At 39.6% G+C, this 22,235-nt stretch overlaps 1 protein-coding gene across 1 annotated transcript; it reads right to left on the bottom strand.

Moving 5' to 3' along the window:
- Positions 1–156: 156 nt before the first annotated feature.
- LOC103809585 (UPF0183 protein C16orf70 homolog) lies at positions 157–20,814 on the bottom strand (the record flags this gene model as incomplete). The annotated part of the gene is made up of 8 exons (XM_009082425.1): positions 157–290; positions 2,291–2,403; positions 4,166–4,263; positions 6,825–6,919; positions 11,457–11,536; positions 11,763–11,806; positions 16,867–16,950; positions 20,750–20,814. Coding segments are annotated over 8 exons (713 nt in total), but the record flags the coding sequence as incomplete, so codon positions are not given.
- Positions 20,815–22,235: the final 1,421 nt, after the last annotated feature.

Below are 22,235 nucleotides of genomic sequence, written 5' to 3'. Positions count from 1 at the left end.
CAACCTGGCTGACTCTATGATTCTATGTCAAGTGAAGCACTCATGATTTGTGCTACATGGAGTTTAACTTCACTGACCTTGCAAAACACAAGCATTGTGTTTAGACAGACTCCACTGAACAGAAGCAGAGTCCTGTGCCTGAATGAACTCCCTTACCTTATCTTCAGACTTGTAGAAGACTTTGTGGGGAGAGCCCAAGGTGCTGAGCACATCCTGGCAGGAGTCCCCGAAGTACACGCAGCGCTCGAATACCCGCATCTTGGCGTCGGCCAGCACACCTGGGCCACAGCCTGCCAACAGCAAACAACTCAGCATGCATCCCTCCTCATCACAGCACATCAGCACATCAACACCAAAACCTTAGCATTCCTCTATTTATCACAAACCAAACAGCTGCATTCCTCAGACAACAGTGCCAAACTAAACTTAACCATTTACTTCACAACAGTTTAAATATTTCTTATCAAAGCAATGCCCGTGCTGACTGTTGCTTTCCCTGTTTGAACCTCCAGTTTCCATCACACTGTCTTCACTTCCCTGCCATTCACACGAACATGACTTGTTTCCTAGCCTGTCTCAATCTGATCTGCAGGCTACTAACAGTAAACACCAGGAATTATTTCTAACCCTAAAATAATATACTTTAGCAGCTAGAGAATTACCTCCAGTTAAAAAAGTCAAGCCCATAAAGTCAAATTCCTCATCCACATTGTCTCAGAAAGCACACATTCTTTACTCAAGATTCCCATAACTTACTAAATCAATAGCAAGTATGTTCCTGTGCAAATAAGGTTAAAACCAGATCTTATTGAATAGCCATTACACAGATGAGTTGCTGACATCCGTTAGCAGATGCTAAGAACTGGAAAGATCTTAGTTTGTGAGCCCAATTGCTTTCAGGAATGCAACATCTTACATTTACGAGAAGGCACACACACACATGCAGCAGTTACTGCAGAATACAGGATGTGCTCTAAGCACACACAGCTTTCCTCACTGTGCATTATTTATGTAGCTCGTTACCCAATAAAATAAATCACGGAAATCCAATTGAGTCATCCTTGATTTCCTAAACAACAAGAACTTCAAATTTATACACTGCCAGAGAAAGCTGTGCCACAACAGGTGTGGCACTATGTTCTACAAGAGTCTCTGCAAACTTAGCAAGACAAGAACAGCACGTGTCCAGATTGCCTCTCTGCAAGTTTTAGCCTGAACAGTCATATATTTTAATAACTATTTTACTCAATAGCAACATTTCCTTTAAGCTGCAGAGAGATATATTTTTAACTAAACTTGACACTATCTTAAGCGTCCAATTTCTCAAAATCACTTGCATTATTATGGTGCTGTAGCTAACTCCTTTCCAAGTACATGAGGATAGATATTCCCTGCACTAAATAGCTCTACATTATCTTCCTTGGTAACAAGAAAAGCAAAATAATTTGACAAGATCTGCTCCATTTTGATTTGTAATTTTTTATTCTTCATCTTAAATTTTCTCTTTTTGCATAGTGGGTAAGTATCCCAAGTATTTCCTCAATACACATATAGCTAGTAATCAGAACAGGTCAAAAGCTGAGCCTCCTAATGAAAACGGTTATAAGTTGTTAAAAACATATCAGCATTTTTTTCCTTGAAAACACTGACAAATCTCAAGTTATGGTGACTGAACAAAACTCCTCTGCAGTTGTTATACCTTTCCCTAATTTCTAAGCACCCTCCCATCTCTCAAAGCACATACAAGGAGAAGTAATCTTCAGCCTCACCACCGTCTCCTACAGCAAATGAAAACAGAACTGGATTCAAAGTGCAGTTTAAGGCTACAGTATTGATGCAGTCTCTTGTTGGCATTTTTAAACACCTTCCATATTTAATCACAAAAATATCAACAACACAAAGCTCCCTGGAATCTCAGAAAATGCACACATGCACAAAGTTTCTTTTTCTCATGGGTTTTTCTTCAGTGGTATACTAGAAAAGTGATCTGTTTTATTCCACATACACCTAGAGACAAATTCTGTATCTGCAAACAGGCTCCAAGGACTTGGAATACCCAACAACAAGGCTACAGTCTACAGGGATTTCTCCAGGGCCAGAAAAATGCAGCAGATTCACCTTCATGGGGTTTTTATTGGCTTTTGTTTCAAATAGTTCAAAATAGAGTCAATAAAACACATTGAAAGCACCTACGAAAATCATTGCAAATAACTTATGCTTAATTTTTACATGTTTATCCCTCTTTTCCTGAGGAAAGCAACCAGGTCAATGTTCTGAGTGTCTCTGATACCTGCAGTGAGTAGGCGAAGCCGTAAACCTGAGGGTCCAGTTCCATCTCTCAGAACATCAACGTTCTCGGCGTACACATTACCAAGGAAACAGCTGAGAGGCATCAAGGGAGCCCTGAAACCAATGACACAAAATGTGCATAGGATTCCCTTCATCTTCAAATTCCCCATTAACAAGCTGGTACCAGTTCACTGGAACAGAGCACATTAATTTCGACAAAGCTGCATTTAACTGAGACTGAAGATTACAAGTTGTGTTAAACAGAAGGATATCAAGTTTCAAAGACTCCAGGAATTACAGAAACGGTATCTAGCCTTTGGATACTACCTATGAGGACATGTCCTCCCACATGTCTCTTGGGAAAAAAATGGAAGTTGTGCAGTTTTTAAAGATACCTAAACTCCTTGAGATAGGCATAGCACCCAAGTGCAGCAGAAAAGCCTTCTCCATGAAGCCTTCACTGCTCTTGAAGAGGTACTTCATAGCCCAGAACATGAAATCAGCTTGTGCAGGTACACTAAATACTGCTGTGCTGCTTTACTGGGAAAGTTCTCATTTTAATTCAGTAACAATATTATTTTAGAAAACAATAACAGCCCCAAGCGAGATACTTGCAATGGAAAGGCTGCTTTGCTTGTATATTAGTTTGTATATGCTTCCTTAAACTCCCTGTTCTTACATTAATTCCTCCTCCAAGTGAACGCCTTGAGCTAAAAGTCAGGCTTTGAGCTCTCACACAGACACACCCCAGAGCCCCATGTGACAATCGGTGCTTTCACTAAAACCCACCATGCCACAGATGGGCACAGAAAACAGCATTTTTCTCAAGTGCACTTATTTCTAATTAGGAGATGATGTCTGCATAAACAAGGTTCTCCTGTGCTGAGCAGCAATCCAAGGGTATGTTTATCTCCTGGCACTAAAACTCAACTGTCTCTGCAAAAACTACCACCTTATTAGTTTTGGTATTTATAAACTGGAAGGAAGAATTTACAGAAGTGTCTTTAATTTTTCCTTGAGTAAGGAGCCGCAGGAACAATGCTTTTAGAACAGGCAAAACATCACATGTTATACAAAAAATTACTGCTTAAAAAAAAAAAAATAAAGACAGAATACAATACCATAGAAATCATTAACCATACTAAAATATAACTACTCCATTAGTATTAAGGCACGAAGATTAGTTTTCTCATTCTCAGCCTAGAAGGGTTTGGGTTGGAAGGGACCTTAAACATCACCAAGTTCCAACCTCTCTGCCATGGGCAGGGACACCTTCCACTAGACCAGGCTGCTCAAAGCCCCATCCTACCTGGCCTGGAACATAGTAAACTCAGACAGGTAATTGCAAATAAATTCAATATATGGTAGATTACGCATATGGCATATTTTATTATTTTTGTATAGCTCAAAAGTTTAGGATCCTTGGTAGGACTCTGCCACAACATACATAGTATCAATACACTACAAGATTACTGACTGCCTACATCAAGCTTGATTTGCTCAGGGAGAGGCCATTAGCATACAAACAAAACCTAGAGTAAGAACAGCCTAACCATGTCTTACTAGATTCACTACATTTCTCCCTTTATTGAATGAATTCATTTTCAAGCCAATTGAATTTGCCTACTACAACTGAGCCAAGCTGATTTTATAACAACATAAATCAAATCAACACTTGATTATAAAGTCTGAGAAAAATCTGATGAAATTTATAAGGTCAGACACCTACAGAAATCTGAGAGATTGGTATCTAGAGACACTCTGCACCACCAAATTCATGAAGGACCCAAACTGAACTAAAAAAAGTATATGATTACGTTTAGCAACTGCAAAACACAAAATAAATGATCAAAAGAGCACAAGCAGCTGGACATACTTGGTATCCTGCAGACTGTTTCCGTTGTAGATGTACATACGTTTCACAGTCGCACCATGTGGAATTTGCAGAGAGGCTAAACCATGGGCAAAGTTAGGCTGTGGAAATACAAAATCATTCTTGTTACACAACACAGTAGACACATCAGCTCAAAGTCAGAAATTACATTAGAAATACAATATATGCTTACCAATTCAACTAAGTCTCCAGCCAAAGACAAGGGAAGAAAACAAAAAGGAAAAAAAACCAACCTTCTAGATGATGTTTCTTTACATTGCACCATTCTAGGATTCCCAAGCTGGGGTGAAAGGCTCACTGTGTTTATCCATCAAGAGATGGCATTAGTCTCACAATTAGCCACGGTGCGTACTGAGAATTCACATTTTTTCTTCATTTGCTCCCTGGCAGCTACTGATATCAAACTATTTGTACTGACACACTGTATCTACCATCTCAGAAATCATATGTCTAAAAGAAAAACTTGTTTTGTCTCCCACTGCATTAATTTCAGCCTTTTCACATTTTTGCTGGTTCACAAAATGCCCTTATCTGATGAACAGAAACTTGTCCATTACATAGATTTTCCGCTCTCCTTATCACCACATTCTTATACACATTGTTTTGATAGGGATTTTGAGTGGCTCTCATCAAGCAGAGTGTGCTAACCAAGTCAGATTGACTCTTCCCGCACCAGAATGAATTTCTTTCAGTTCTGAAGATGACAGGACCTTCATTAAGACCAACAACATACTTTGCTGTCACCAAACAGAAAAACCTAAACTTTGTCACATGCACTTAACAAAAACAAGATGCACAATATGCAAACTCTTACCTGGTCTACGCTAGCAAAGTATTATGTAAGATAAACACAAAACAATCGCTCTTGGGAAAGAAAATTAACCTAGAGCATTAACTTTCACTGCTGTAGCTATTTAGAAGGGAACTTCCACTACTTAGCAGATCTAGAGACACCTCAATTTCAATTCTCTTTCTCAATTTGCCTAGCACATGAACACCTTTAGCTTTCTAAAGTAGTCAGACTTTAGATTACTTTTTAACAAGCTCATGTCCTAGCCACGGAGCCAAAGAGGTGCCTGGGCCATATATGCCTCATTTCTTAACAGAAACAGAGTGAGTAGATTTTCACATTCTCACTGCAGCTTGTTACCAGCTACATAAAAAAAACCCTCCAAAGTTTTCTTCAGAGTTTTTTAATTTACATAAGCAGAGATTACACTGCTTAGCTAAGTAGTTTAGTATTCCTATATGATCCTCTCTGAACCTGACAGATTTTGACTTACTGAAATTACAACTCACTCTGCAGTCTTTTTAATGTTCCTGTCTAAAAGCTCCACAAATAATCATCTTCCCTGGGAACCATTTCATGCTACACTGTTTCTACACAGATCTACGTCTACCCAATCACATTCTTGGAAAGACTTTCGCCTTTTCGCTCTGTGCGAGCAGCATTTTACTAACTTCACTAGAACAACTGAATCAAAGACTTTCAGAATGCAAAATTATTTTCTCCACTGTTCTGGCAGATTTATTGAGACATCTTTTAGGCAGTCCTGCAAGGAGTAGGACTCAATGATCCCTATTGGTCCCTTCCAACTTGAGATTTTTATGGTCTTTTCAAATCTTTGGTATTACAGTCAACTTTCTTAGCAGCCTGGCCACTTCATTCATCAACACCCTGGGAACTCTTGCATGAAAAGCAACTACTCTTAGTTGGGACATTCTTGTTCAGCTTATTAGGCTTCTATTTACCTTCCAATATTTCTGAAATCCAACTGACCTTCACTACAGCTAAGTAATAACTTCCCCTGGTTATCCTATGTTCTCTCACATGTCAATCACAAGCACTAAAGTACCAGGCTGTTACATAAAACCTGTGCCATCATATTGGTTGATTTCTTCCCCTTTGTTTTGGCTCTTTATATGCTCCTTTATTTTAATACCATACAGCACACATTCTTTTTTACTGACAAGCCTAATTTATACAACTGAGAGCATTTCTATTCTCAGACAAAACAAGTTACACATACATTTTTCTTAACCCAAGAGAAAACCACAGAGGATCTGATCTTGTTTCCCCTTCAGACAGTGATTTCCAAAGACTTCAGAGAACACAGTAATACGTTCAATTATTCAGTAACTCATCTGAACATTTGGTGAATATGCAAACAGGCATTACAAATAAAGCTCATTCATTTGGCTTTCTAAAAGCACTCACAGTGAAGGACACTTAAGAGGAAAATGTATTTTATGAACTCTATCCTAGTTTAGTTGCATAATCACTTTGATGAGATTCAAAAATATCTGATAAAAGAACAGCCTCCCAGTAGATTGCTTAATATTTATGTATTTGCATAGACAGCACTCATATTTTTAGAAGACTCCTTTCAAAGCAGAATTGCAAGTCCCAGTTCATGATGCAAGCAAAACCTCTAAGCACATGCCTTCTGCTAACAGGAAGCAAATTTTTAACTTTGAAATGGTTACACAGCATGAATAAGGAGCACAACTGAGGAGTTAAGTTCCTTCTAAATTATTGGTTTCTTTTGCTTGCAAAAGACAGTGAGACACATAGTGGGTGATACTTTGCAAGTCCCATAGAGGCAAAAAGACCATCCATTAGCTAAGAATGATTGCTAACCTCATACTTCGGAGTTTCAGTCCAGGAGTCTAACTGAAAAGAAAATGACAGTCCTCTGAAATTGAGGTGAAAGAGTTGCTCAGCTGAGTTATACACTAAAAGGGAAAAGAAAGCAAAAACAGTGTTACTAAAATAATCTAAGAATTCTCCAGTTCACATCTAACAGCACTTTCATCACCTCAGTGAATCTGCTACATCTCAAAATGCAGGGAGAATACAATTACATAGGACAATAATAGCTTTGATTTAATTTGTTGCAGTAAAAACACAGCAATAAGAGAAGCCATAGATTCATTAGAGCTGCCTGTGCAAGCCTGTAGGCCACTAGCCTATCCCTAATGATACAATTATACAGGATGACACAATCAATTACACCTGAATATCACTCAAGTAGTTTAAACAGCCACTATCAGCACAAAACAATTCTGTCCATTGTTATGTAAAACGCTGTACAATATAAACCAGAAAGCCTTTTAGACAGATGTGCCCAGACCACTGAGAAATTCCTTACTTCACACCACTGGGAAGCACATTCCTGGGTGTGAGCTCACAGGTACCACCCTGTGACCTCCACTTCCCCCTCTCCTCCCCAGAGGAGCTCCCATGCCCAGATCAGCTATGTGTGTTCCCCAGCAATGCAGCACATGGAGGAAATGCTTCAGACACACAAGTCCTTGGCAGTTTATAATGGTAATTAGAAACAGCATCACCAGGAGCAGCAGCCGAGTGGTCAGTGCCGACAAAGAGCACCAATAAATCAGAGTGGGCACAGACTTCCAGCTGTCATCACATCACGGGATGTCCTGATTCATGGCAATAAACTGCATAACATTAACTACAAACAACAACAAATGTCATCCCAGTCCTCACTCGAACAAGACATACTGTTTTCTGAGACTGTGGAAAGATGAAAAAACAATCCCAGAGGGCTGGGAGTATGGGAACAGTTTTGGGATTGATGCTACCAAACTTCAACCTGTGCCCGGTAGCTGCTGGGGGAACACAATGTTCCTGTAACACCCAGAAGCTGACAGCTTGAAAACAGCAGAGGCAATAAACAATAACGAAACTCCACAACAAGAGAAGTTGCTTTCTTCCACCCTACCAAAGAAAATTGGTTCAATATTCCTTTTTTTCTTACAATTGTATATTTAAGATGACATAGCATACAGAGAAAATACATATAAATACATGTTTTATTCCCTCTCTCCTGAAGTCTCTTTCAAATGTTCCACTTGAGACCTATCACAAGATGTCTGGACGATGCCAGACCACCAGGACAGAAAAATAACATCTGAGCAATAAGCATTAAGCTTTCAGAAGTCATCATTTGCCTTTCCTGCAGAATGTGCTGGTTAAGAGCCTTTTCCCTGCTTGTCACTCAAAGGAAAACGTGTGGGGAAAGGGAAATGTTTTGATCGGCAGGAAAATTACACAAATCTTTCTCATGTGATAAATTATGATGCATCTTTTCCAAAGCCCACAGCCAGCTGGAGAACTGTTTTTCCCCTAGTCATGCCAAGTGTGATATCTGATTATACAAATCGCATCAGTTCCCATCCCCTGCAATGTTTGTTGGTGCTTAGGCTTAAAGGGAAAGGAATGTTTTTATCCTTAGGAAGTTCTCTCATATCTCCCCAAGATCACGGGTCACAACCACATAACTGAACAAGGTGAGGATTTTCTAAAATTATTTTTTGAAATTTATTTACTACACAGGTAATTCCATTCAAAATTGCTGATAGAAGCTTCTTTGCTGCTGCTCTCTGGGTGGGGGAAAGGGAAGGAGTTTGCCTTCTAGGAAGGCACCACAGTGTGACCAGCTGGGAAACATTTCTGTAGAGCAGGATGGGACAAAGCCACCAACACCAGCGAGGCTGCAGAACAGACACAGTTCTTATAAAAGCAGAGGCAGATCCAAAGTCAAGTCTTACTGGAATCAAGCACAAGACTTTTCTGGCACCTCAGGAGAGCCTGGGCAACAGCTGAAGTCTGAGAGTTCCAGAGCTAGAAGACAGGAACTCCCTCCATCTCTACAAGGCCACTGTGGTAGAAGGGAAGGATGGGTTTTTTTTCTCCTACCTTATGACTTCAGCCTAAAACCACAGCCCTGATACACTCTGAATGGCACTTCGGCAAACAGCCACATCCATGAGGACTCAGGACAGGATGTGATTTCCACAGAACTACTGGCAAAAGCAAGCACTTCCCAGCAGGAGGTCAGGTCAGAGACTCATGGAAATGTGGGAAAAAAATCCTGGCTTTGATGAAGCTACTGACCTCCAAAGTGGTCATATTTCACTGAGCCCCATGACAAAGGTACTGCAATGTTTCACAGTAACATTAGCCAAAATAATGAAGCTGGTTACAATTTTTCTGATGACTCTCCTCTTTTAAAACCACTGACCTGGCAAAACCAAAACTACTCACTGAAGGTGGGTTTCAACACAAAACTGTTGCTAACGTTTGGAAATGTATTTTGAAATTACCACTGTATCCTGTTGCAGGAAAGTTCTGCTGCAACCACCTTGGTTTTAAGTGAAAGGCAACATTTTGTGTGCAATTCTAGTGGAAGTTAACAGAGATAAACAACACAATACTTTAAAAGTGTTTACACTGGGGGTTTGGAAGAGTAATAGTACAGAAAAGGGATGGTTATTTCCTTTTCATTCAAGAAAACTGCCATTTGGTACTTTGGTCACATTGAGACGAAGGTTTCTCCTCCCACCCTGGTTCTGATTTTTCTGAGACATGAAAGCACCATCACCATCCCTCCCACAAGCTGAAAACTATTCTGGTCTTTTGCCTTTTCTGTTTCAGAAAACACAAAGAAAAGAGAGTTATCAAAAAATTATTGCATAATACACTTCAAACTGTTTATGACAGGCAGCTTAATATAGAGCATTTACTTCTGCTAAGTAGGCTGTTAATGGAAGAAGTATCTCTCTAATGAGGAAACTGAATAAGCAAATGCACTAGTGAAATGGTAATAGAGGCCAACATTTTGATACATAAATTTTCATGTCTACATGTCACTAGATGAAAAGATGTTATGAAAAACTACCATCAGATGAAGCAAGTGTGCAAGATTTCTTAATTGAATATGACAGGTGCACAAGATCTGCAAATTCAGCACAAGCACATGTGGTGCCAAACTATGTTTTTAAGTGCTTACATATGATTTTATGCAGTAATCAAACATGCTACTGCTACCATAAGCAATGCTTATAGCTAAGCATGTATTTTTATGGTTCATAATATCACAATTTTTAAAGTGCTTCACCCCTAAATATTTGCAAATAAAATATCATCACAGAACAAGTGAAAATTATAAGCTGTCCAAGATATGGAACCACTTTTACCCTTCTTAAATTCTACAGTCTCTTGTACATACTATTTCCATTATAGGTCTAACCATATATATCAGTTTCTGCCTAAGAGGAAATGTTAAGGTCATGACCAAAGTTTACAAAGCCTAATTCTGGTCCTTGGAGCACTATGGCTAAAAATCCTCCAAACCACATTTATCTCCATCTGATATTCATCTACTACTGCAGCCTTTTATGCAATGATACTGCTTGGGCCACATGACCCTCCACAGTTAATAAATCCTGGCCTGTAATGTGCAAGATTGTCTGCAGAGAGCAGAGACAAAGACTGGATATGCAATCGCCATCCATCACAAAGAACACTTGGCTGTTTGGGATCAGCCTGACTACTGCAAATGGCCTGGGGTAAGCTAAAAATAGAAAATGAGCCTCTAAAAACGGTATCTTGTCTACATGGAGTTAATGCTCTTTCTTGTTGTGCCAGTCTGTGCCTCCATTTCTTGAAGGTTCCTAGGCAGTTTAATTATAAATATCCTCTTTAGAGTTTCACCAGTGGCTTATTCTCATCTCCTGACAAACCCCTGAAATACACTCTCTGCTTTCATATATAAACAAGGAGCTTAAAGATAGTCTTTTTCCAGCTACAGAGATGGTGAACAGCCAAGTAGCTGTGCAAGAGCCAGAGTGGGTTCAGCCAGGTTAAACAAACTTGTCCTGCTTCTGGCCATGCTGCAGGTAGGCTGACTTTGCACCTCCCCAGTGCTCCCAGTACCAGGAAGGAGACACAGGGAAATGGTAAGCCAGTTACACACAGGCTCAGATTTGATCCTGCCCTAGCACAGGGATGACCACATTCTCAGAGCATGGAACCTGAGCAAACAGTCCTGGCTGACTCTGCACAGAGATCAGCTCAAATGTCTGTATGTTCATGGTATACACAATCCCTAAGGACACTCAAGAGCTGACCATGCATAAAAACCTGTAACAACAGCAGCAGCAACAACAAAGCTCACAGGTTTCTGGTACTGGCAGTTCAAAACAGATCATTAATGATAGCTGAACACACCATTCTGTGCCAAATGACTCTCTGCCTCACCATTTCACTTAAAAAAATGTCACAATTAAACTCACAGAACATTTTATATGATTTCCCAGCTGTAAGAATATGACCATTCTGGAACACAACTTGAGATCGTATGACAACAGAACTGCCTACACATTGCTCTAGGCAGACAAACCAGAAAGGTTTCCTAGAAAGAGGTCTGTCAGTCTAGGTGTGCTGCTCAGAAACACTTTGGCTTACCTCCTGGATGTGTTGCTCCAAATGACTGATCAATTTGTTCAATGGTTGGAGCAATTGCCTGAGAGTTAAAATGGACACCACTGAAAAAGAAAACAAAATTAACCTGCCTTAAGAATACTGAACCGATGCTACAAATATTTCTAATGGCAGTACCACATTTGAATTGTAAGAAGACTCCAAGACTGAAGAAAAGAGTAAACTGGCAATTTAATCAACCACTATGTTCAAGAAAAGATGATTATCTACACTCCTTTATGACAGTCACTCCTACCAAGAAGAAAATATAGGAAGTCTTAAATCACTTACCAATATTTTAACTTCACCTTAGTCAAGTCATAAACTTCAATCACCTGAAACGCAAGAAACAAACATTACCATACTTCACACATTTGCCAATCATTACAGAGGCAAATTCATGGCAAAAGGCACAACTAGCTGGTGCTGCTCACTGCCCTCCTTCCAGAGCTCTGCCAGGAGAAATCAGCTTGGCAGAGATGGAACTCCAAGAACTGACTCAGCAACTGCACATCTAATCATAAACTTCAATCACCTGAAACGCAAGAAACAAACATTACCATACTTCACACATTTGCCAATCATTACAGAGGCAAATTCATGGCAAAAGGCACAACTAGCTGGTGCTGCTCACTGCCCTCCTTCCAGAGCTCTGCCAGGAGAAATCAGCTTGGCAGAGATGGAACTCCAAGAACTGACTCAGCAACTGCACATCTAAAACAAGTACTGATCTGGGTTCATCTGTACCCTGTGTACATCAGCAGTGCCTGCAGGAAGCAACCTTTTCACTGGCACATCTGCATTTCTACAAAGTTGACTCTTGGGCAAACTCAGAGGAAAGCAACAGCAAAGATTAGCTAATTAGAGAATACTCTAATGAATGTCAAACAGTTGGCCATTCCTTGGGTTGCTCTTATTACCCTGAAGAATGCCTGTGCAGGGCAGCAGGTCCTAACACTGACCCCACTGTTCTACCTTTCCACCTTATTCTGAAGTGAAAGATGAACACAGCAGGACTAAGAGTAGCAGTATCCCTTTTAATACTACATAAAATGGCAACTTGCAATCTCTCCAAGACAATTGGAAGAGCAGCCCACAAGGAATCAGACCAAGCCATAACACCTAGTTCTGTTACTCAGTAAATGTTTTAGACCTCACTGAATATTCCAAGGAGCTTCCCTCTCTGCAGATATTAGGTATGGATCCTTTATTCTGAATACATTACTGCAAACATGCATCTGAGACTGATTTCCTAAGATTTTTATGTGACTATTACTGGATTTTGAGGCTAGACTGGGCTTCAAGCAGATCATCTTTGGCAAGTAACCATGGACAGATAGAAGCTTCTTCCACCCTACATTCATGTTCCTGTTACAGCAGGAAAGAAAACCCAGAGCATATCATAACTGCTGTAAAGAAAAGGTAAAGCACTTCTTATTGTTCTGTATAACCCTCCAGCAAATCATTGGCAGACTGAGAAAGAACTCACTCTTCAGCTAGAGAACCAAGAAGAATTTCCCAGGGAACTTGCTACCAAATGTGGCTTTAAAGCCTAAAAATATCACCAGCTAAGAAGGAAGTTTTGGTTTTGGGAGATGCCCAGCAAATAACCCTAAATAAAACTTGCAATTGCTATATATTTAGAAAAAAAAACCCCAAACCAACATTTAATGGCATTTCAGAATATAAGCAACAAGTAGAGCACAAAGCAAGTAACAAACTAACATTCTGGCAGAACCAACATAAAAGAACAAATAAATTTTTCTTCTTAATAAAGTACACTTGGAATTATGCTTCTTGGAAAAACCTGGTTATCCAGTATTTTAATTCAAATGCAGCTTGACATGTCCAGGTTTCTTATACTGCACAGCCTGTTAAAAAACAAAGGCTACTTTTATGAAAAGCTAGAAATTATTTTACATTTTTTTACTGACCTTGCATATTTTTCCCCCCACCAAATGTTTCTGAAAATAGGAGAGAACTAGTCCCACCCCAGATCTAATTTTGCAGCAACTACTGTAGAGCACTGGGCACTTTCCTGAAGTTCTGCTGAAACACACTGGGAAGGAGGAGTCCAACAGGAAGGAGCAGTGCATGAGGAATAACACATTGCACAAAAGAGGTTCCCTGCAACAGCAATACCCTGACAGCAGCCAACGGGCACGAGTTTGCCATTCGTCCTCTTCCCATGACTCAGATTTATTCATGTCAACATTTCTTTTTACTCACAGCATGGAAGAAACAAGCACAACTTAAAAATTAAAGGCAGGCAAAGGATCTCATGAAAGTCATGAAAAGATGTATTTTGAAGAACAGGCCATAGCACTAAAAAAGGTTTTCTTTTATGAATTACAGAAGCTACACTGACAAAAGGATTAATGTCCTTCTTTCTATGCGCAGAGAACAAAAATGGAGAAAACCAAGGACCATTCAGTGATGGATTGACTACACAGCCACAAGGGAGCTGATTTAAATGAGTAAAACCCAATGTTTTATCACACTCACTGTTTTGATAATTACTACTGAGTAAGACTCAAAAATGTTCAGGAGTCTACTAACCAGCAATAACAGACCAATGCTGAAAAATCTAACTCTTTGTCCAGTTCAGAGGGAGCACACATGAGAGATCTTGATGCTAAAATTCACAGCAATGTTTTCAGAACCTGGTCCTGATCTGCCAATTCACATTAGCTCATGTTAGTAACATCTCCTGCAGTGCTTTGGCTACTGAAGGTGAGCTGAGAGACTATGCACAAGCCTTTCTCCCCTCCCTGACAAAGCCAGGAAACTTGTTAGGAATATTGCTATGACTTTTTAGGTTGGATGTTAGGAAGAGATTTTTTATGGAAAGAGTAATCACACACTGGAATGTGCTGCCCAGGGAGGTGGTGGATTCCCCATCCCTGGAGGTTTTCAAGATGAGACTGGATGTGACACTTAGTGCCATGGTTGAGTAATGATGGTAGGGTTGGACTCAATCTTTGAGGTCTCTTCTAACCTGGTTGATTCTATGACTTATTCCTGCATCAGCTTCTTTAAAACTGTCAAGAAATTCCATTTTAGCAGCCTGTATTTCAAACTCTTTCACAGTCAAATCTAATAGCAAGTGTGTACTAAAAAAACAACACACAAAGCAGAAAAAAGGCCTCCTGATTTTTCCAGTTTTGCTGCTGCTGAGCAACACTCAACACATGGAGTCACACCATCTTAAAAACAGGCAGTACTTACTCTACACCTACACTATTCTTTGACAGTCCTCTTGCTCACTTCTGAACTGATCCCATCACACTTCTTCTACAAAGCTTTCTGACCACTTTTACAAATCTAAGTTTTTATAGCACTGTATGATTTCCACAGCTTGACTTTTCACAGTTCAAACAAACAAAAGGTATCTGATCTAGGCCTACACTAGATCACTGAACCACAACATACCAGAAGAGACTGTTTTTCCTGTATATTTTTAAACAAACCTAAAAACACATACCAGAAGAGTTTGGGGGTTCTATTTTTTCTTTTTAACAAAATTTTAAAGCACATTATGGAGAGAGGCAAGGAATGCTCTTGCTTAGTTGCTAGAACACTTGGGTGTTGAAATGACAAAATCAGACCCTCAGAAACAGTGAAGAGACAAGGCATACACTAGTTATAGCACTTCAAAAGCACTACAGGATTGCAACATCCAAAAAGAAGCCACTAAGCAAGCCATGCACTTGAAATGTTTATGCCAGTTTTGAGTTTAGTTGCCTTAAGAATTAAATACACTTGGAAAGATTTCACACAGCTTACACTGATGAAGATCAACCTGACAATATTTCCAAGCTATTATCTTAAAAACTGTAAGTTAACATATGCAATCTGAATAATTAAGTTCTGAAACTTGACAATAATAAAAATAAATTATTATAGAATTACTTCATGAACAGAAACTGCCATAAGGGAATTACAAACAGAAATCTGGCAAAAAAAGAAGTGCTCAGTTGTCCCCCAGCTGAGCTCAATTTGAACTGAGAATTGTCCTTCAAAGTGTGTATTTTTATAGTCAATACAAAGGAAATTTTGAAAAAGAAAAATACAAGCATACCATGGTGTCACAGGTTATTCCTGGAGAAATAAGTACTTCCAACAACTAATCTGGGCTGCTATTCAACAGTTTCATATGCACAGAGTACACAAAGAGCTCAAGTTTCAGCTGACACCACATTGCTACTCTCTTACAGTATTTTTTGGGATAAGGCACTAGGCTGAACTTTGGAGAGTGATGTTTTTCTGCTGGTTTTATTTTAGTAAAGGGAACAAGGCTCCACCTACCACTGTTTCAAACCCTGGAAATATGGATGTGAGCTCCATATTCCAGACTTACCTAATGGGTAAACATTCCATTTTTGAATATCACATTGAACCCCACACTTCTGCTTTCAAATGTTAAATACCACAGCAGTTAGAGAAGTTCACTCTCACTCAGTTAGCCAAACCCACACCTAAGCACTTCATTCACAGAGAAATTTATGCACACCAGGTGAGAACCACAGTGACAATTGTTCAGCACAGAAGGACCTGCTGAAAGGAACACCCTCAATAAGCACTGAGTTCTATACAGATATTTTAAATGCTTCAGCTAAAAAAAAGCTTTTCAAAATTTTGTACTCATCTAGTCATACCTCTACAGTCCCACAGGTGCCCATTTTGTATGGATGAAACATACCACTTCAATCAGGTCTTTTGCACAGATAAATGCTATAGGAGGGCAGTGACCAGCCTGCCTTTTATTTTGCATCTTAGCTATACAAACAGAGAGGTATATCAACACTTAGTCACCTAAATGCACAAAAGCAGACATGAAGACACCAACTGCTAGAATAAAGACTCATCCAGAACAAACTGAAGTCAGTGTAGGAGGCTGCTGCTCACGACAGGCCTGAATACAGCCTTCTGGGAAACTTCATGCACTCACAGCCACTCAATTACTATGTGAAGCTAACTCAACTGAAACCATGAATAGCAGGAAGATTAAATCCAAAAATCAAATGGCAGTGCAGAAAAAGGCACAACCTGGGCAGAGACCAACACTGGTTTGCATCAATCAACAATCCAATTTCAAATCTGAGGCTTAGCTTTAGCAAATGCAACTCAAGACAAGATGAGCAAGTGAGACCACACTGGACCATCACACTCCTATGGCATTTGCACAGTCCACAGCACAGTTTAAAGTGTCTTAATCCTATAAACAAAGATTTAACCCCCAAACTGAAGAAATGCAGTTCATAATCACAAGACAGCACTACATATATGAGAAATTACATGTCTAAAACAGCCACATAATTATGCTCTTTTAAGTGTCAATAAATCTAACGGTTTTGGTTTGCATTGTGTGTTGGCAGGAAAGATGTTTTATTACCTTAAGTCTCTGATTGAAAGCATCAAACAGCAGTTTGATTCCATCCTGAGTCAGGTTAAGGATGAGGTCATGGCTAAGAGGTGACTGTAAAACAAAAAAAGCTGTTAGGCTTTTATTTCAAGACTTCTTTGTTAACATATATATCATTGTATAAACACAAATCGGTTACTTTGGCAAAACAAAAGTGCCTCAGGAAACAACCACTTGTTCAACAAATAACTAAAATACATTTGGCCAGACCTCTCAACCCCTTCAGTTTCCTTATGAAAAAGAAACAGAAATGCCTGTGTAAGATCTGCACCCTGCAATGACTCCTAAAAGGGTACTCTGTCCATTACTTTAAGTGGGAGAAAAACAGGAGTCAAAACAAAACAAAGCACCCCATGAAACCAAACAACCAAACAAACACAACCCCACCTTGAAAATGAACATTCCAAGCTTAGCATCAGAGACACCATGTAGGGACAGCCTGCTGCACTCTTGGTGCACAAAAATAATGGCCCTCACCAAGTGTCACATCAGAACCAAGCATGGACTTGACAAAAAGATGGTGAGAGCTTTCCACTTCAAAAATCAAACTGTCAGTCTTTTTCAAGCCTCAAAAGGAAGGCTTCAGACTCTTATGTTGTGAATTTAGGTTTCCTTAGTTACTGTGAATCATAACAACTAAAAGGCTTAATTTGCAGTCTGCTGGAGTCAATAGGAGACATTCCACTGGCTTTCCTGGTGTCTGTATAGGCTCTACGCCCTCTCAGTCTGCTGCAACACTGGGGAAGCTCCTCACTCCTGTACCAGCACAATCCACAGACAGTCAGCTGGCCCCAATTCAGCTGTTTGATCATGCACCATCTAAAGCACACTGGCTTCAAAAGGCTCTACCCTCCACCACTGTCTCCTCAGAGGAGAAGGTGAAATGACAGGCAGACAGCAATATTCCTGCCCTAGAACTGCACCAAGGAGTTATCTAGCAAAAGACAGGATGGGGATGGGACATCTGGGGCACACACAGACTTCTAAAGTGGGTGGCCACACTGTACAGCCCTTTTATGAATTAAGCATAAGCTATCTTACTTTGCTCTACTGGGAGAAGCTCTGTGTTATGACTGTCAGAAGCCAAATTTTCATCCTAAATTTTCTTACCTCTTTATTCTCAAATCAGCCTTGGTACTTTTTGAGCATTTTCACATGCATCTCCCACTCCTACCCAACCCATATACTTAAGTAATCAGATCCTAGACTTCACAGCACTAGGTCAAAACAAGCTACAGGGCTTTCCATCCCCTGTGATGCAGCTTTCCCATTCCCCTTGATCACTGCAGTAGCTTTTCCTGAAGCTGGTTCAGTTTGATCTCATCTTGAACACCAGAGATCTGGCATGTAAGCTCTGTCCTAAATGAACCTTCCACAGTGCCTCACACAATGGCATCAATACCCTGCTCTTGCTGGCAAACTTTTATGGCAGTGTGTAGAATGGAAGCAGCACTGCAATAGAACTATAAGCTTGAGATAAAAAGGCCTGATGTTGATACTGACAGTCTTTTTTTCAATCCCTTACAAATCTAATTTAGAAAGGCTACAGAGAGAGCAAAGAAACCTTGTGATGTTGCATTGAAATACACCAATAGAGTTGTTCTGATACGGGATATGCTCTGCACTTCACCGGTTTCTAAGCAAAATTTTCATAAGGTTATTCCAAAATTAATGAAAGCATTACAAATACTTTTGAGTGGGTGGGGAGAAAGAACAAACATCTGAGGAAAAGCTTAATAATTAGTACAGCAAATAGCTTCTGTTCTACGCTGACATGTTTTCGAACAGAAGAAAAGTTTCAAGAGCACAAATTTAGTTTGTGTGACTTAATACACAAAATAGAACCTCGAGTATGAAACATGATGCCAGGAACCAACAGGAGAGTCCCTCCTAAAGGAAGCAACACAGATGTGCAGTTCCACTGCTAATCTACATAAAGATGCAGAAAAAACTGCTATCACTGAACAATTCCATCAACACAAATCCAGAGGAAGAAGCTTAGGAAAACAAAGGCAATTAAGTATCCTGCTTAAACTGACCAAAAAGGAGTTAAAATTCTTCTACTCACAGAAAAGGATTCATCAAGCTTTTTTTGGCACCGTTTGGGCACCCCATTTATGTCAACTTAAAGAGAGCACTGTGGGCAGATCTAATTGCATTTAATTGCCATATAAATTTTTGAAAGGAAATACTCGCTGCTGGAGTTCCAGGATCAGAAATTCAGTGCTTTAGATGCAACAGCTTTAAGTAACATTTGATCACTGTGCTCAAAGGCATTCTTTTATAAAGCAGAGAGGAAAGACACGAAGGCTGTTCAGGTACAGTTTAGCGAGATAAAAGTTGTGCATGGCAAAGTTTATTTAAAGCTCTGAATCTTCTAAGAACTGAGCTCTGAGCTCTTTGTGCTCAGCTGCTAATGAAGTGCGTGACATTCTGCACCAGGCTGAGGACAGAGCCAGACAGTTAATGGCAGGCCCTGAGTGGCATGTGGAAAAAATGGCACCAGTATCAGGCACTGAATTGCAATAATATACGGAAAACACATAGGCAGCAGAACTATTCCAGAAAGTTGAGAAGTATTATTTTGTTGGACTATGCAGATATTAAAAGACATCTTTACATTTTGGAGAGAGAAACTCTAAATGTGTCCCCCCCAGACACAGTAAAAATTCAGTGTACATGGTCAAGCACAATGCAGCTTTCTAAGAGGTGTAGAAAGCTAAGGAGCAGCACACCTTTCCTTCCAGCACTGGACCATTATTCCTTCTGTGATTCTACAAATCTGAGTGGAACAGGAATCTCATGATTTATCTAACCAAACCTAGAAATAATATGAATGCACTGTGGTAACGAAAAAAACTCCCAAAGATCACAAAACCCAGGAATGCATTCACTGCCAGATGGATGCTTCCATGATTCAGTACAAGGAGCCAGATTTTCCATGTGCAATTCAGTCGTAAAACCTATAAATCTACATAATGTGAAACCAAAACAAGGATAATTCACTAATAGCATGAAATATGTATCCATCAGTGAACACCAGAGTCGAGGCTGCTCTTAGCCATTCAGTATCACTGCAAACAGAGGCCTCAATCTGTATTTTGCAAAAAACTGCCATTCTAGCAACCTTTGCCTTTTTCCTGATGCAAAGATCTGTAATTTGCAACTGTGAGTATAATCTTCTGATTAACAAGAATTTCACATAAAACACATCTGGAGAGTCACAATCCTTTGTCCCATCACACTTCCATCAGAATAAATGTGGGTGTATAACACATTTTATTTGATCTAGCAGAAAAGTTTTACTTCTAGTCTCTCTCTGGATGGAAGTGAAACGTATTAGGAACTCAACACTTGGTTATGAAGAATGATTAAAATATCTATAACTGGTTTAAATAATTGCACCCACTTTCTGCAGACAAAATTGCAGATGAAGAGAGAAAGAGTGGTAACCTTCTCACGGGGTTCATCACCACTGAACCAAACATGAAAGCAGAAAGTAATGAGTGATTCAGTTCTTGAAAATGCTGCAACACTTGACAAGGATAATGCAAAAAGTCTAGAATTAAATCCTCCAGCCAATTACATAACATTTCACTTCTTAAAGGAAAAACAATGCTACCCCACCACTGCATATACCAAACTGATTGCTGTTAAATCACTGCACTGCGCTGAGGATTATTACACTTGATGTGAAACTGCTATAAAAGCCACATCTCTGATGTGATGGCAATAATTTGGTGTCATCCAATGACAAGTAACCCCACAACTCATACAGTGTGTATGTTAGCACGACATGTCAATTCTGGGACACCCCAAAGTGCATTCCCTGTCCAGCCCATGCACTACTCACCTGCTCACTGTAGAGCACCTGGACGTTTTTGATAATGCGACAGTGTTTCTGAAGATTTTTTATTCCTGTAAATAAAACAGTTACAGTTCTTCAGCCCCAGGGCAGCTAATGGCGATTTGAACAGCAAGGTTACAGCTGAGGGAACATCAGCACCATCAGCAAACAGTGCATTACAACAGAAAGGTATGCAGTCAACAAACAAGCCCACCTGACTCATGGCATCAGCACAGACCTGCTGTTTTGAAACTGAAAAGCCATTGTCTATCTACTAGTTTGTTAGGCATATATGAAAGTATCTTTAGACACAAAATTAAACAGCAAAGTTCAGGCAGAAAAAGATCTTTCTACAACCCATGCCCAAAGTTTTCTGCTCTTTGGGGTCATCAATTTAACAACTGATAGAACAGCCTATATAAACTACACTAGAATTGGCTAGAGCACTCCTGTACACATTCAATAGGCTCCCAGACTGCATTTTATGGCACAGACTTTTTATTAACCTTGATAAAGTACTGAGTATTCACACAATACAGACACAAACACTGAAATGGAGCAATGACTCTCCTTAGACCTAATAGCCACATTAGCTGCTGATACAGATACATTTGTGTCAGGGAAGAAACTTTATCTTCTCAGTTTACAGACACAATAAACATACTAAACAATTTGATTCAGTTGAAGTAATACACTTAGAGTCATTCACCCCCTCATACAATTTCAAGGGCTTTTTTTTTCAGTGTATATCTTATCTTTACAGCTATAAATTTTTGAAAGTAGAACGAAACAGCTGATTCCAGAGACAGAACAGCACCACACCATCTCATCCTTTATCACACTTAAAGCCTTTGTTGCCTTTCCAAATGAAATGTGATCACATTCCTGGATTCAAAGCAGGCATTTATAAAGAGAGGTTATGAGCTCATAATTGTGAAGTTTTATTTTCCTATTAATTGCTGCAAGCCAGTTTGGGTTAGTTATCTGACATTTTAGTTACATTCCTTACCCTGTTCTTTTCTATTTCTAGCTTTTCAAATGTTAAGAAAATTGCCTTGATGAGAGAAAATTTACCTTGAAACCTACAACCGTTATTGCATTCAAATTTTTAGTTACTAGCTACACCTCTCAAGCTCAGACTGTACATCATGTTCCAAAGCACCTTTTGGACATTATCTACAGTATCAAAGTGGGAAAACTCTTTCAAAATACATCTATACACACAGACCTAGCTCACCATAGGTACTGCTTTAAAGTAATACTAGCTTAACACTAAAAAAAACCCTGAAATATCGTTTTCACTGTTGTGCCCATACAATGCAGCTTTCCTGCAATTATGAAGCCAAATTTTGGCAGAACACATGTACAGGTTAGAACTATAGTGATTCAATTTGTAAATACCACATACAAATGTGTCTGTGAAACTGGTTTTCACCTTAGCCCACAATCCTGGAGACAATTTGTTTTGCAGCTAGAAATTATACATCACTAG

The sequence above is a fragment of the Acanthisitta chloris genome, unplaced genomic scaffold (assembly GCF_000695815.1).
Source record: "Acanthisitta chloris isolate BGI_N310 unplaced genomic scaffold, ASM69581v1 scaffold8349, whole genome shotgun sequence".
NCBI lineage: Eukaryota > Metazoa > Chordata > Aves > Passeriformes > Acanthisittidae > Acanthisitta > Acanthisitta chloris.
The sequence above is the reverse complement of the archived record's forward strand: the minus strand, read 5'-3'. Positions and strand labels throughout refer to the sequence as shown.